This window comes from Cervus canadensis, chromosome 21 (assembly GCF_019320065.1).
Source record: "Cervus canadensis isolate Bull #8, Minnesota chromosome 21, ASM1932006v1, whole genome shotgun sequence".
Lineage (NCBI taxonomy): Eukaryota > Metazoa > Chordata > Mammalia > Artiodactyla > Cervidae > Cervus > Cervus canadensis.
In genome coordinates this window covers 17331694-17348161 of record NC_057406.1, presented here as the reverse complement: position 1 = coordinate 17348161, position 16468 = coordinate 17331694, and the positions used below count along the sequence as shown (strand labels likewise).

The window sequence follows — 16468 nt, the reverse complement described above, 5'->3', positions numbered from 1 at the left end:
TTTCCTTAGATATTTTTATTTATTTATGATTATTTGTTATTTTTTTCATCTTTTTACCTGTTTATTCTCTTCTTCTCTCTTTTCCCCTAAATACATTGATTGTAGTTAAAATCCTTATCTGCTAAGTCCAGCATTTCTATCATAAGTTTCTCTGCATTCTCTTATCTTTTTTCACTTTGGTCATTTGTCATGTTATCCTAGCTTGTCAAATGTCATGTCATTTTTTATTGAATGCTTTAAATTATATATGAAAAAGTAAGATGCTCCCGATACATTTTCTAACACCTGAAAAGATTTACCCTTTGTTTTCCCAGGCAGGTGGGGGGAGGGGTGTGTATCACTTAAATATCTAAATATATCCTAAAACTGAGCTGTAACAAGTGTGGGTTGCAGTTTCGGTAGCACTCAGTCCACCTCTGATTTCTCTGTCCCTGTGAAAGGGGCTTTCAGAGATTTCAGTGCAGAGCCTAGATTCTTTTGTAGCTAAGTACCCAAATAATGAAAAAGACTCTGCTTTCCAAGTCTTTTTATGTAGTTCTCTAGCTTCCTGCCCTTCACAGCTTATATACTGGGCAGATATTTGAGGAGAAAACCTGCTGTGTGAGACAGGCTCTCAAGACTCTAATTTTGTCACTCCAGCACCAGGTAACTCCCAAATTATGCTGGCTTCCTGTCACAACAATAGTCCTCTGCTTGCCCAAGCCCAGATCCTGATCATTAAATTATGCAATGAATTGGCAAATTCCCACAGAGAAAAAAAGCTATAGATCTTGGACTAACATTGAAATAATCTCCACTCTTTAGAATTTTAGCATATTTAGTCCATGTTGTGTTAACAAATGTCAAATACATTTACTGTTTCTTAAAAAACATTTTCCAGCTTTTAAAGTTGTATCCAGCAAGACCCAGCAAGACACATTGGCTTGCTGTGAACTCCTCCATTCTCCCTGGAAATGGAAAATTTTAGGTTTAATTTTCTACTTCATTATTTACTTAAAGTGCACCACTGATAGACACTATTTAACCTTTCTTTATGACACTTTTATGTATAAAAGGAGAGAAAAATACATTGATTCTGTTAATGTTATTTGTTCAAGGGCTTTCAGAGCAGGAATATAACTTATTCCTGCTCAGTGGTAGAACCAGAAGGGCTTCAGCAGTGGCTCAGTGGTAAAGGATCCACCTGCAATGCAGGAGACACTGGTTAGATCGCTGGGTCAGGATGATCCCCTGGAGAAGGGCATGGCAACCCACTCCACTATTCTTGCCCGGAGAATCCCATGGACAGAGAAGCCTGGTGAGGTACAGTTCATAGGGTCTTAAAGTGACTAAGCGACTAAGCACACATCTACACTATTTCCCCCTCCAGATCACATAACTCCAAAATTTGATTAACAGAGATTCTTGACACAAAGTCCAAGGAGGGCTTATATTTTTGGGGGAGACGAAGCAGCATTCTCTGATTCCCAGTGGAATCTGGTCAATGTCATTGTTACCTGGCATCATCTCCAATGAAAGTTGTTCAATCTACTCAAAGAGCTCGCATGTTTTGAAACTAAGTATCCAGATCTGAAGTCTGAAGCTTAGAACTATAAATGAAATATTCTGGAGTAAACCAAAACATCACAGAATCCATTTGTTTTTCAGTTCTGAATGACTGTACCAAGGAGAAGGATTCTAATGGTAAAGGATTCATGACTGCTACCTGAAGCTTCTGATGAGGCCACTCCCTTTAATCAACCCCTTTAACTCTCAGGTCAATGGCATCAAAGTGTGTGTGGTTTGTAAGGAATCCATCCAGCTGCCGGCTCATTCCTGTGACTCTGAACTCACTTAACTGCTGCGGGAATAGAGACTGGCATTTCCTGTCAATCTTTCTCAGGTGCTGTGCACAACTCTACAGATCAGAATGTTACCTCTGATATGACCTTGTAACACCTTCTGTCTCAGACTACTCTCTAGGGTGTTTTTAGTTTACTATTTCCTGTTTGGTTTTTCCCTCCTACTTTTCAACCTTATTAATTCTCTTGCCGCTGATATAAGAAACCAGACCCAGCTGCTGCCCCAGTGCAATGCTGCTGCTGTTAAGTCGCTTCCGTCGTGTCTGATTCTTAGCGACCCCATGGACTGCAGCCTACCAGGCTCCTCCGTCCATGGGTTTGTCCAGGCAGGAGTACTGGAGTGAGTTGCCATTGCCTTCTGCACCAGTGGAAAGACTCCATATCAGAGCCAGCAGGGTCTGCAGCTTCAGAGGAGAGCGCCTCCTACTGCTCAGGTGAGGGTCCCACAGGACAGAGGAGCCTTCTCATTCTCCAAGTCAACGCCCCGTGTGTCCCCTTTCTCTCTCCTCAGGTAGCAGACAGCTCCGCCTGGTGGACGGGGGCGGTCGTTGCGCCGGGAGAGTGGAGATCCTTGACCAGGGCTCCTGGGGCACCATCTGTGGTTACAGCTGGGACCTGGAAGATGCCCGCGTGGTGTGCAGGCAGCTGGGCTGTGGCGAAGCCCTCGATGCCCCTGTCTCTTCTTACTTTGGGGCGGGATCAGGGCCCATTTGGCTGGACAATGTGAAGTGCACAGGAAAGGAGTCCCACGTGTGGAGGTGCCCTTCCCAAGGCTGGGGGAAGCACTACTGCGATCATAGCGAGGATGCAGGAGTCATCTGCTCAGGTATGGTCGGTTCATTGCCCACCAGCTGGGAGAATGGAAAGTTCCAGGAAAGCTGGTGTCTGATCAGAGGGACAACAGGGAACGCATGGGCTAGAGAGGACTGAGACAACTACCCACCCTCCCTGAGTGCACTGTAACTGAGCAATGAGCTTCATATACTTTTCTCTTACAAGTCTCTGCTATTCTTTTCTTCTCCAGTGGTCTTACCTGAAACTAAAATAGCTTTATTTATTCTCCCAGTTAAATCCTCATGATTTTTTTTTCATAATTCATGTTTTGTAAGAGTGAAGCATTTGCTAACAGCCACATACACACTCTTCTTTGCACAAGAAGGCTATGAGAGGGAGGGACAAAAATGAGGATGTACTTTCCTGGGTGGAGTTGTTTCTATACAAACAGTGTGAGACATTATTTTGCACTAGGTTAGTATGAGTGAAAGCTACTCCTACTGTAGGAGGACATCATTTACATATATAGAGGGTACCCCTACAGGGGTTATCATTTACCAGATCACAGATTCTTATGGATTTTTTTGCCAGATTTCAAATTTCCTTTGCAAATTTAGACATAAATGTTCATAGTTCTTTGATGGTAGAGAATTGTTGATGAAATGCTCTGAGTCACATATTCTTCCATTGTTACTAGAAAAGTCTCTCTCTCCAATTTTTCCTTTAGAATATCTGTATAAATGCAAAGTTTGGAGGAACACTTAGCCATGCACTGACAAGTCAAAGGTGGAGGTAATAAAACTTGAGTTTCTGTGTTTTATGTTAAGAGATTATATAGTTTATATTTGATGACTTCAATGATATAAGAGAATTGAGTTTGGGGGCTTATTTGGAATAAGTGGACAAATATAATTTTTGAAGAAGGTGGAAAAGGTTTTATAGTAGCTGGGAGGAAGGAGAATGGCAATGGGAGCTGATGAAGGTAACTGTGAGGTTCTCTGAGCAGCACTGAGGGGCCAGGTGTGGTATGGAGGATGCTATGTGTGCCTAAGGACACAGGATGTGTCCTACACAGCAAGAGACCAAACAAAGATATGTCTTTACTATATTTAATATCTTTACTCACATCGGCCTTCTATTTAATAATTTTCTTGGAATTTTCACACACATATTCTTCCATATAAATTTTAAAATCAAGTAGAAAATAAAAAAGATATACTATATCTCAGAAGTCTCTATCTTGATATATATAAGACTTTGTTGATTATTCAGCATATATTTGAATATTTCACATGTATCAGGGTATATAAAACAGAATACAAGAAATACTTTTTCCTTGTTCTTTCTAAATTTTTAATCTCATAGAATTAAAATAACGATATCAATAACCTCAGATATGCGGATGACACCACCCTAATGGCAGAAAGTAAAGAGGAACAAAGGAGAGCCTCTAGATGAATGTGATAGAGGAGAGTGAAAAAGCTGGCTTGAAACTCCACAATCAAAAAACTAATATCATTCCAACCAGTCCCATCACTTCATGGCAAAGAGATGGGGAAACATTGGAAACAGCAACAGACTTTATTTTCTTGGGCTCCAAAATCACTGCAGACTGTGACTGCAGTCATGAAATTAAAAGACGTTTGCTCCTTGGAAGAACAGCTATGACAAACCTAGACAGCATATTAAAAAGCAGAGACATTACTTTGTGACAAAGGTCCATATAGTCAAAGCTATGTTTTTTTCCAGTAGTTATGTATGGAAGTGAGAGTTGGATCATAAAGAAGGCTGAGCACTGAAGAATTGATGCTTTTGAACTGTGGTACTGGAGAGGACTCTGGAGAGTCCCTTGGACAGCAAGGAGATCAAATCAGTCAATCCTAGAGGAAATCAATCCTAAATAACTCATTGGAAGGATGTATGCTGAAGCTGAAGCTCCAATACTTTGGCCACATGATGAGAAGAAATGACTCATTGGAAAAGACCCTGAGGCTGGGAAAGATTGAAGACTGGAGAAGAAGGGGACGACAGAGGATGAGATGGTTGGAAGGCATCACTGACTCAATGGACATGAGTTTCATAAATCAGGGAGATGTGAAGGACAGGGAAGCCTGGAGTGCTGCAGGCCATAGGGTCACAAAGAGTTGGACACGACTGAGTGACTGAGCAACAAAAACAACCAGTTCAATAAAAATGCTTTAATTAGAATGTGTAGCCTGTGACCAAATTCCCAGCCAGAGGAAACTAGGGGTCCTAATCTGGGCCCTCTGGGGAAGATGGAAATGGATAAATAATAAAAAGTAAGCAGATTGTCCTCTCTCTCATCATTCATTCCTATATCAGTGGTGAAGCTAATTCTTTAATTCTTTAATTACTGTGGTGTCTTTTCTGTTCTCTCTTGCTCTCTATAGTAGATTTTTATTCTTTTACATTATTCTTTCTGAGGCTTCAAAGTTCACATACTTATGCAATCAGAATCCTTTACCAGGACAAATTCCACCATGTACGTAAATAATCGTGAGCACACTCAGAAACTAGGCAAATTATTTTTTTATTTTTTTAATTTAATTTTTTAATTTTTTAAATTTTTATTAGTTGGAGTCTAATTACAGTATTTTTAAAAAATTGTTCTTTATGATTTGCAGGGTTTTTTCCCCATTGGATTACCTTTTCTCTGTCCAAATATGGTCCATGAAGGATGAAATCATGATCATGAGTCTTTTCTTTGGTCTCTCTCTCATACTCCATCCACTCCTTGTTTAACATACCACTCACCCCACCTCACTCCCTACAGAAGTTCTTCCCTTTTGGAGTGTCCTTTCCATATATTTGTAGCTCTTAAGATCATTTCTTCTTTTCTGCATTGGGGGAATTGGGAAAGTGTAGCAGTGTTAGGTGGTAAATGGGAGAAGCACAGGGGATAAAAGGTGCTAAAATCTCGTTGAACAAGTGTTTGGTTTCCAAATCTATGTTACGTCCCTATTGAGTCTTTTGCAATTTAGAGTTCTCTAAAATATATATGGCTTGCTTGCTCTCTGCTTTCTTCCTCTCACTCTCCTTTTGTATAGCTTGCTGACTTCTTATCTCAGAAATCCAAAAAGGAAAGGAATATGCAGTCAGCATATAGATAGGGTTAGAATACATTAAATTATCATCACTCCTTCACATTTGCTAAGAATCTCATGTCTAGGATGAAGTAATCAACTAACTCAGTTGTCTTGCATAATCCTACTGAGACTTCACTTTCTCTCAGGTGTGTTCATAAACCTTAGGTTTTAAGAACGATGGCTAGGATCATTCCCTGCCTCTCCTATGACTCTCTGAGCTTTCGTCATTTCCAAACTTATCTGTGAACAACTTCTTTCACAATTAGGTTACCTAATTGTGACCTAATGCCTGCATTCAGATCCAGCCCACATGATGTTCCTATCTTCAGTGACTTGAATACTGGCTCAGAGAAAACTGGCCAGAATTCTATCCCCAGAAATCTCAGGATGACCTTCTAAACTTCTCTGGCTCTTAGGCCTCTAACCTATTGAATCCCATGGACATTTTTCACTTTCAGTTCAACTCTGTACCCATGTTTGAATGTCTATCACTGTGCAGTTTCTTTGGGCCTTGTAGTTTCCAGGCCACCAGAATAAGGCCACCAGATAAGAATTAACATTCCTAACCAAAATATATATTCTCAGGATTCAGCCATTCCACACTGACCCTGCAGTCCTTCTGGATACCTCTTTAGAAACTTGCTCATGAAAATGCAATTTGACAATGACAGTCAGATTCTCTCTTCTTATCCCCTCTTATTTCACTGTTAGAAAGTAAAGCTTTCCCACCATTGCCTGTGAGATGCTGTTTCCAATTGTCAAGCCAGGTTCATTAACACTCACTGGGTTTGTTGTTCTTTGTTTCCCTTAGGATTTGTGCGTCTGGCTGGAGGGGATGGACCCTGCTCAGGGCGAGTAGAAGTGCATTCTGGAGAAGCCTGGACCCCAGTGTCTGATGGGAACTTCACACTCCCCACTGCCCAGGTCATCTGTGCAGAGCTGGGGTGTGGCAAGGCTGTGTCTGTCCTGGGACATGTGCCCTTCAGAGAGTCCGATGGCTGGGTCTGGGCTGAAGAGTTCAGGTGTGAGGGGGAGGAGCCTGAGCTCTGGTCCTGCCCCAGAGTGCCCTGTCCAGGGGGCACGTGTCAGCACAGTGGAGCTGCTCAGGTTGTCTGTTCAGGTGAGATGCACGGCAGGACTTAACCTCTGTGTACACTCAGTTCAAGCTAAAAAAGAAATCAGATTTTGCTGAAATCCTGTCTTTTTCTATCAGTGTACACAGAAGTCCGTCTCATGAAAAATGGCACCTCTCAGTGTGAGGGGTGGGTGGAGATGAATATTTCTGGACAATGGAGAACTCTCTGTGCCTCCCACTGGAGTCTGGCCAATGCCAATGTTGTCTGCCGTCAGCTCGGCTGTGGCGTCGCCGTCTCAACCCCAAACAGAGCAGAAGGAAGTGATCCACTCTGGAAAGCCCGATTTCACTGCTCAGGGGCTGAGTCCTTCCTGTGGCAATGCCCTGTGACTGCCCTGGGTGTTCCTGACTGTTCCCATGGCAACACGGCCTCTGTGATCTGCTCAGGTAAGACAGGGACGGGCTACTGTACTTAGGATGCTCCTGGAATGTAATGTCCCCAAAGCAGAGAGTAAGGGAACACAGGCTTAAAAAGAAAGATATTCTGTAGTGAAATGTTTAATCTTGTTACTGAACTCAGGTTTCAGCTGCTCATTACTTAAGAATCCAATACTGAGAGACAAGTGTGGGGTAAAATTAAGACAGCTTTATTGAGTAAACCAGCAGTTCTGGGGAGACAGAGGACTAATGTACCAAAGAACCAGCTCCCCCTTGCTGATCAAGTGCAAGAGTTTTTAAATGGGAATTTCTGGAGTGCACAGGTGGAGGTAGGGGACAGGTTACCTGCAGAATAGCACAGCTAGCTTTGACAATCATCTTGAAATAGATCTGATCAGTGTCACCTTTATTGTTTGAATTACAGTTAATCATCAATTCTAGTGTCAGTCTGTTCCCATTTCCTTGAGGCCGAATCTTGGAATTGTGTATTTTCCATAAGATGAAGATTATGGGTTTCCCTGTTGGCTCAGATGGTGAAGAGTCGGCCTGCAATGCAAGAGTCTTGGGTTTGATCCTTGGGTTGGGAAGATCCCCTGGAGAAGGAAATGGCAACCCACTAGTCTCGTCATCATGTAATTTTTTTGCTGCCACCTATTTGGGATTTCACTATCAGCAAAATAGTTCAAAAGATATGGCTCAGAATGTTATCTATAGCCCATGAGAAGGAACTAAAAGTCCTTGAATTTGTTTAGGGCTAAACTATTATTATTTTGTCCTATTTGACTGTTTTCTTTTGTTTCTGAATTTTTTTCATTTCTGTGATTAAATTTATTCTTTAGCTAGGTTTTTCTACAAACAGGCAGGTGGAGGACATGAGGGTGGGCTGTCCTGAGAAGGCTCCGTTAGGTCCTGCTCCATAACATTCTCATTGTTCACTCATTTTTTCAGGGGAAAGAAGTGCTAAGAAATGCTAAGAAGTGCTATGTCAGGGAAAGAAACGCCTAGACGAATAATATTTTTTATGAAACATTATTATTTAAGGATAATAACAGAGAAAAAAAGTACAAACAATAAGTGTATACCTAGGTCATGTTCCCCAACCTAGATCTACAAAGAGAACATTCATAGCACCATAGAATCACTATTGCCTCCCAATAGCTGTGTCCTCCTCCTCTCCAGGGAGGACTGCTTACCTAAGACTTGTACTTCCATAGAGTATTTTCTCAGGTTTTGAACTTTATGTAAAACCATACATATGTTTTCTTTTGTGTCTAATTTCTTTGACTCCAAACTGTGTTTGAGATTCACTCATGATGTTGTTTATGGCAACATTGTATTCATTTTTATTATTATAGAGTATTCCTTTGAATGATCACATGACCATGCATTAAACCATTCAACTGATGGCAGAGGTTTGAGTTTATTTCCAGTTCTTGACTATTACAAGCACAATGGTGCAAATTACCATGATGATGAGTTTTGGAAGAAATATTTATTATGATTTTTGTGTGTTTAATTCTGTCTTATATTTTTATTTTCTTAATGGCATGCTGTACTTAAATGAGTCAAGTTACGCATCATAGGTTTGACTTATCTACTTTTTCTCTGTACATGTAGTGCTCCTTCAGTCAGTCAGTTCAGTTCAGTCACTCAGTCATGTCCGACTCTTTGTGACCCCATGGACTGCAGCACGCCAAGCTTTCCTGTCCTTCACCATCTCCTGGAGCTTGCTCAAGCTCATATCCACTGAGTTGGGGAAACCATACAATCATGTGATTCTCTATTGTCCCTTTCTCCTCCTGCCTTCAATCTTTCTCAGCTTCAGGGTCTTTTCCAATGAGTCAGTTCTTCCCATCATGTGGCCAAAGTATTGGAGCTTCAGCTTCAACATCAGTCCTTCCAACGAATATTCAGGACTGATTTCCTTTAGGATTGACTGGTTGGACCTCCTTGCCATCCAAGGGACTCTCAAGAGTCTTCTTCAACACCACAGTTCAAAAGCATCAGTTCTTCAGCATCAGCTTTCCTTCTGGTCCAACTCTCACATCCATACGTGATTACTGGAAAAATCATAGCTTTGACTAGATGGGCCTTTGTCAGTAATGTCTCTGCTTTTTAATATGTTGTCTAGGTTGGCCATAACTTTTCTTCCAAGCAGCAAGCATCTTTTGATTTCATGGCTGCAGTCATAATCTGCAGTGATTTTGGAGCCCAAGAAAATAAAGTCTGTCCCTGTTTCCCCATCTTTTTGCCATGAAGTGATGGGACCAGATGCCATGTTATTAGTTTTTTGAATGTTGAGTTTTAAGCCAACATTTTCACTCTCCTCTTTCACTTCCATCAAGAGGCTCTTTAATTTCTCTTCACTTTCTGCCATAAGGGTGGTGTCATCTGCATATCTGAGGTTATTGAGATTTCTCCCAGCAATCTTGACTCCAGTTTGTGCTTCATCCAGCCCAGCATTTTGCTGGGCATTTATGTACTCTGCATATAATTTAAATAAGTAAAGTGACAATATACAGCCTTGATGTACTTCTGTCTCAGTTTTGAACCAGTCTATTGTTCCAATCCACAGAGCTCCTTTTATCCTTCTAAAATGGACTTTGTCTACTCCAAAATCACAAAAAAGTTCTTTGAGAGTATATCACAGAAGTGTAATTACATTTTTTTTGCATATAATTGTACTTTGCTTCTAGGATTGACGTCTGTGTAGGATAAGGGTCAAGTGTCATGTTTTAATATGGGTATCCAGTTGACTCAAAATCTTTTTCTGAAAAGACTATTCCCCACTGCCGTGTCACCTTTGTGATAAGCAAAAGGGCACATATGTTTGAATACCTTTTTTAGACTCTCTATTCTGTTCCACTGTATCCTTTGTCTCTCCTTGCACCTGTACTGCATTTTTTTAAATTATTGTAACTTTATAGTAAGTCTTAAACCTTCCCTGGTGGCTCAGACAGTAAAGAATCTGACTACAAGGCGAGAGACTTGGGTTTGATCCCTCGGTTGGGCAGATCCCCTGGAGAAGGGCATGGGAACCCACTCCAGTATTCTTGCCTGGAGAATCCCCATGGACAGAGGAGCCTGGCAGGCTATAGTCTATTGGGTCACAAAGAGTTAGAAACGACTGACTGACTAAGCACACATAGTAAGTCTGGGTAACTTTAATTTAAAGAAGTTATGTTGTTGCTTTTCTTGCCAACTGCTTTGGTCATTCTTGGTTTTTGTATGTTGTATACATTTTTGAAGCTCCAGTACTTTGGCCACCTGATGCGAAGAGCTGATTCACTAGAAAAGACCCTGATGCTAGGAAAGACTGAAGGCAGGAGGAGAAGGGGATGACAGAGGATGAGACGGTTGCATGGCATCACTGACTCACAGGACACGAGTTTGAGCAAGCTCCGGGAGTTGATGATGGACAGGGAAGCCTGGTGTGCTGCAGTCCTTGGGGTCACAAAGAGTCGGACACGACTGAGTGCTGAACAATAGCAACATAAAGTTTGAATCAGCTTGTCATGTTTCAGACACACAAACGCACAAGGGAATTTGATTGAGGTTAGATTTAATCTGTATATAAATTTGAGAATGACTGACTTTGACAACATTGAGTTTCCCAATTCACTGACAAAATATATCCCTTCATTGAGTTAGGTCTTGAATTTCTCTCAGATGTTTTGCACATGTTTAACTAGGTTTTCTCCTAGGCATTTTATGGGTTTGATGTTATTAGTATTTCCTTTAGTGAAGGTTTTCTAGGAATGAATTCTCTCTGAACTTGACCTGGATTCCCCAAATGTTAGATTAGTATTTTGCTTTCATCCTTCTTTCTTTTCTCTCTCTCTCTTGTTCTAGCTTTCCCTTTCTCTCCTTATTTATCCCTCTCTTGCCCTGTTTTTCCCTGAGTGTGTAAAATCTTTCTGGATTAGGTTGCAGACATGATGCTCCTTTATCTCTCCCTCCCTACAACAACAAAAATACTTCTGGGAATTTCCTTACAAAACCACAGTTCACTCAAAGCTTTAGAGATGTCAGCCCCAGATGACATCTAAGTGCAACCACATGAGAAACCCCAAAGATAGAACTGCCCAGTTGAGTCTTTCCCAAGTTACTGACCCAGGAAATCATGAGCAAAATTAAAAGATAAATTCCTTCCACTGCTAAGTCTGGGGGGAGATTTTGTTATATAGCATTATTAACTAGGCACTTACCATAAAACCAGCATTTCTAAAGAGAGGAATATTTATCCTCTGATCTTCCATTTTACTATTTCTACTTTATGTCAATCTAATGTGCTGATACACTCATTCTCTAGTCCTTAATTTCAGCTGTTAACTTTTTCAGCTGTAGAATTTTCATTTGTTTTTGTTATCATTTCTCTGCCAAGATACACATCATGTTAATGAATACTTTGTGCACTTTAATCATGGCTATTTAAATTCTCTGTCAGACTATAAAACTCTTAGAGGAAAACATAGGCAGAACATTCTTTGACATAAATTGGAACAAGATCTTTTTTGATCAACCTCCTAAAGAAAATAAAAACAAAAAAAATTATTTTTGAAAAGGACCTAATTAAACTTAAAAGCTTCTACATATCAAAGGAAACCATAAACAGAACAAAAAGACAACTCTCAGGATGGGAGAAAACATTTGCAAATGAAGCAACTAACAAGGGGTTAATCTTCAAAAGACACAAACAACTCAATAGCAACAAACCACACAATCCAATGAAAAAATGGGAAAAAGACCTAAATAGACATGTTTCCAGACATACAGACGGCTAGCAAATACAACATCACTAATTATTAGAGAGATGAAAGTCAAAACTACAGTCAGGTAATACTTCACACCAGTTAGAATGTCTGTCATTTAAAAATCCACAAAGAATAAATGCTGGAGAGGATGAACAGGAAAGGGAATCCTCCTACATATGAGTATGTAACTTGGTACAACTACTGTGGGTTGCCATGCCCTTCTCCAGGGGACATTCCAACCCAAGGATCAAAGCCAAGTCTCCCGCATTGCAGGCAGATTCTTTACTGTCTGAGCCACCAGACTCAGAAGCCCTACACAATTGATACTAAGTATAAAATAGATATTGCCTGGAGAATCCCATAGACATGGAGCCTGACGGGCCACAATCTGTAGTGTCACAGAGTCAGACACGACTGAAGTGACTTAGCATGCACACACACATAAGTAGATAAATAATAACCTATTTTATAGCACAGGGAACTCTACTCAGTGATCCATGGTGACCTAAATAGGAAGTGAATCCAAGAAAGAGGGGACATATATATATATATATATATATATATGTGTGTGTGTGTGTGTGTGTGTGTGTGTGTGTAGTTGTTGTTGTTTAGTCACTGAGTTGTGTCTGCCTCTTCTATGACCTCATGGCCTGCCATGCTCCTTTGTCCATAGGATTTCTCAGGCAAGAATACTGGAGTGGGTTGCCATTTTTGTGTCCAAAGGCTCTTCCCAACCCAGTGATGCAACCGCAGTCTCCTGTTTGGCAGGCAGATTCTTTACCACTGGGTCACCAAGAAGCCCATATGTATATGTATAACTTATTAAATTTGCTGTACAGCAGAAGCTACCACAACATTGTAAAGTGATTATATGCAAATAAAAATTAATAAAATTAAATAAAATAAATTCTCTGTCAGGTAACTTTAAGAGCCAAATACCCTGGGAAGTTTTATAATGTTTCTTTTTCCTCTTGGTTTTCCATGAGGTGTCTTTTATATAAGTATTTTTAAAATCACAAACATTGTAGATAAAAAACTGTACAACTCCTTCAGAAAGGATATTGTTTTGCTTCTTCTATTTAAGGGATAGACTTAAGGATAGAACAACTTATTTAACTCATTCTCAGGGCAAAGTTTGGCTTAAAACAAGAATTGTGCCATTGTCGGGACCAGGACTCTTCATAGAGAAAGAGAACACTAAGATTATGATAACTTCACTGGTATGTTACAGCTTTCATCTCAGCTCCATCACTAGGTCACTATTAAAAAAATTTTTTTTTCTTTTGAATTTTTTACTTTATATGGGGGTATAGCCGATTAACAATGTTGTTATAATTTCAGGTAAACAGCCAGGGAGTCGGCCATACATATACATGTATCCATTTTCCCCCCAAACTCCCCTCCCCTCCTAAATATTATTTAGTTTAACTGACTTTCCTGTTCTTTAACCCTCCCAACCCTCTAATCATCGCTGTTTCTCCAGGAAACCAGACCCAGGTGTTGCCCCGGTGCAACCACTTTGTGTCTGAACCAACAGGCTCTGCATCCTCAGAGGAGAGCGCCCCCTACTGCTCAGGTGAGGGTCCCACAGAACAGAAGACCCTTCTCATTCCCCAGGTCACCGCCCCATTGTCCCATTTCTCTCTCCTCAGACAGCAGACAGCTCCGCCTGGTGGACGGGGGCGGTCCCTGCGCCGGGAGAGTGGAGATCCTTGACCAGGGCTCCTGGGGCACCATCTGTGATGACGGCTGGGACCTGGACGATGCCCACGTGGTGTGCAGGCAGCTGGGCTGTGGAGACGCGCTCAAAGCCACAGGGTCTGCTCACTTCGGGGCGGGATCAGGGCCCATCTGGCTGGACGACCTGAACTGCACAGGAAATGAGTCTCATGTGTGGAGGTGCCCTTCCCGAGGCTGGGGGCAGCACGACTGCAGACACAAGGAGGACGCGGGGGTCATCTGCTCAGGTCTGTGGTGCACGCTGTCCACAGTTTGGGAGAGGGGTGGGGCTCTGAAGAACGGGGGTCTGAGCCCTGAGGGAGAGATGCTGAAAGGACCAGAGAAGGAGGCTTACTCCCATGGAGCGCGTCTTTCCAGCAGACGTGAAGAAGAGGTCCTTTCACTGCCTCCTGCAGCAACTGAGATTCTGGTCCTTTCTTCTCAGTAGTGTTTCCTGGCAGAGCCTTTTCTCACAGTTTTTCTTGAAATCAGGGCTCACCCTTCTGGTACATATGGTAGAGAAGTCTTAAAGCCACTGTGCTAGTTTTCATTTGTTCTATAACAAATTGCCACATTGTTAATGGTTGAAAGCAATATATTTATTTCCTTACACTTCTGTAGCTTAGATGCCCAGCAGGGATCTCACTGGACTGTGATAAAAGTTTCAGCAGGGCCACATCACTTTTGAGCCTCTGGGAAAGAATCTGTTTCCTGTCTTTTCAAGCTTCTAGAAACTGCCTGCCTTCCTTCACTAATAATCCCATTCTGTTCATCATCAGACCAACAATGCTCCACCTCTCTAACCATTATCCGTATTCACATCTTCCTCTAGCCAGAATGAGGAAAAAGATTCCACTTTAAAGGATAGTGAGTCTAAGAATGTGATTAGACTGTGCTCAGGTGGTTAATCCACCATATTTCAGGTTAATCTTACCATCCCAAGGGCCATACCTTAATCACATAGATAAAGTCCCTTTTGCCAGATAAGGAAACATAGACACAGGTTCCATGTATTTGTGGGTCCATTATTCTATCTGCCTCCACACTGTCCACATCACATCCCTTTCATACTCTCTTTTAGATATTTTGTCAGGAAGCAGGAGTCAGCCTGGGTTGGTCTTCCTCTCAGTTCATATCCAGCACATCAGGGTGGTAGAAATATTTAGAAAGACAGACACAAATGGACAAAGTCAAGTAAAAAGGAGACAAGTTTCACTCTGGTCATCTAGTGGATTTGCTTCCTCAGCTGGGTCACAGATGAGTGTTCACAATTTTGGGAGAGAGGAAAACCCGGAGCACTGAGTGCAGTGCTCACTGTGTCCCATCTCCTCCCTTTCAATCTTAGAGTTCCTGGCCCTCAGGATGGTCAGCGAGGACCAGCAGTGTGCTGGGTGGCTGGAAGTTCTCTACAACGGGACCTGGGGCAGTGTCTGCCGCAGCCCCATGGATGAGGTCACCGTGTCCATCATCTGCAGACAGCTTGGCTGTGGGGACAGTGGAAGTCTCAACACGTCTGTTGGTCTCAGGGAAGGTTCTAGACCCCGGTGGGTAGATTTGATTTAGTGTCGGAAAACGGATACCTCTCTCTGGCAGTGTCCTTCTGACCCATGGAAATACAGTTCATGCTCTCCAAAGGAGGAAGCCTACATCTCATGTGCAGGTGACTTATGTCTTTTTCTGTGTTTGTCCCAATTCTGTAGGATGTTATTAGTGAGATTTGATATTTTAAAGTCTAAGTGAATTAAGTTGCGTTTATAAATGAAGTTTGGACGGAGCTAATTTAATTTACAAGTTCCAAACTTATATTATTAAAAATTTTTAATTGATATAATTGATACAACATTGTATTTTTTGCTGTGTACAACATAATGCTTATATGTTTGTGTGTATTGATAAATGTTCACTTCAGTAAGTCTAGTTATATCTATATCCATATATATAGATCCATATATATAGATCCATATATATAGTTAAATATTTTTCTTACATGATGAGAATGTTTAAGGTGTATTTTCTCACCATCTTTCAAATAGACAGTACACTATTCACTGTAGTCAGCTTACTGTATGTTATATCTCTTCACCTATTAATTTTATAATTCAAATTTATACCTTTTGATTACCTTTGCCCACACCAAATCCCCCACCTCTGGCAGCCAACAGCTACTCAGCATCTCTGAACTTTTGCATTTTGTTTTAAGATTACACATATAAATGAGATTATATGGTATTTTTCTTTCTCTGTCTGATTTGTTTCACTTAGCATAATGCCCTCAAGATCCATCCATGTTGTTGAAACTGGCAAGATTTTCTTCTTTTTTATGGGTGGATATATGTCTATATTGCATTTTCTTTATTCTTTCCTCAGTGAAGACTTACATTGTTTGACTCATATATATTGCTATAAAATACTAAAAGGTAATACTGTTAAAGTGCTGCAGTTAATATGTCAGCAAATTTGGAAGATTCATCAGTGTCCACAGGACTGAAGAAGGTCGGTTTTCATTTCAGTCTCAAAGAAGGGCAATGCCAATGAATGGTCAAACTACCGCACATTTGTTCGCATTTTACATGCTAGCAAGGTTATGCTCAGTCTTTCAAGCTAGGCTTCAGCACTAAGTGAACTGAGAACTTCCAAGATTTACAAGCTGGGTTTAGAAAAGGCAGAGAAACCAGAGATCAAATTGCCAACATTTGTTGGATCATAGAGTAAGCCAGAGAATTTCAGAAAAACATCTGCTTCATTGACGACATAAACAAT

The 16468-nt window shown here is 41.2% G+C and overlaps 1 protein-coding gene across 1 annotated transcript in view; it reads left to right on the top strand.

The window, feature by feature from the left end:
• The window catches only part of LOC122423345 (antigen WC1.1-like), a 246079-nt gene that overhangs the window by 26116 nt on the left and 203495 nt on the right, over positions 1 to 16468 (top strand). Inside the window, 6 exon segments of the mRNA XM_043440300.1 lie at positions 2353 to 2667; positions 6534 to 6842; positions 6936 to 7244; positions 13473 to 13565; positions 13642 to 13956; positions 15054 to 15362. Coding sequence (XP_043296235.1) covers positions 2353 to 2667; positions 6534 to 6842; positions 6936 to 7244; positions 13473 to 13565; positions 13642 to 13956; positions 15054 to 15362 — 1650 coding nt within the window.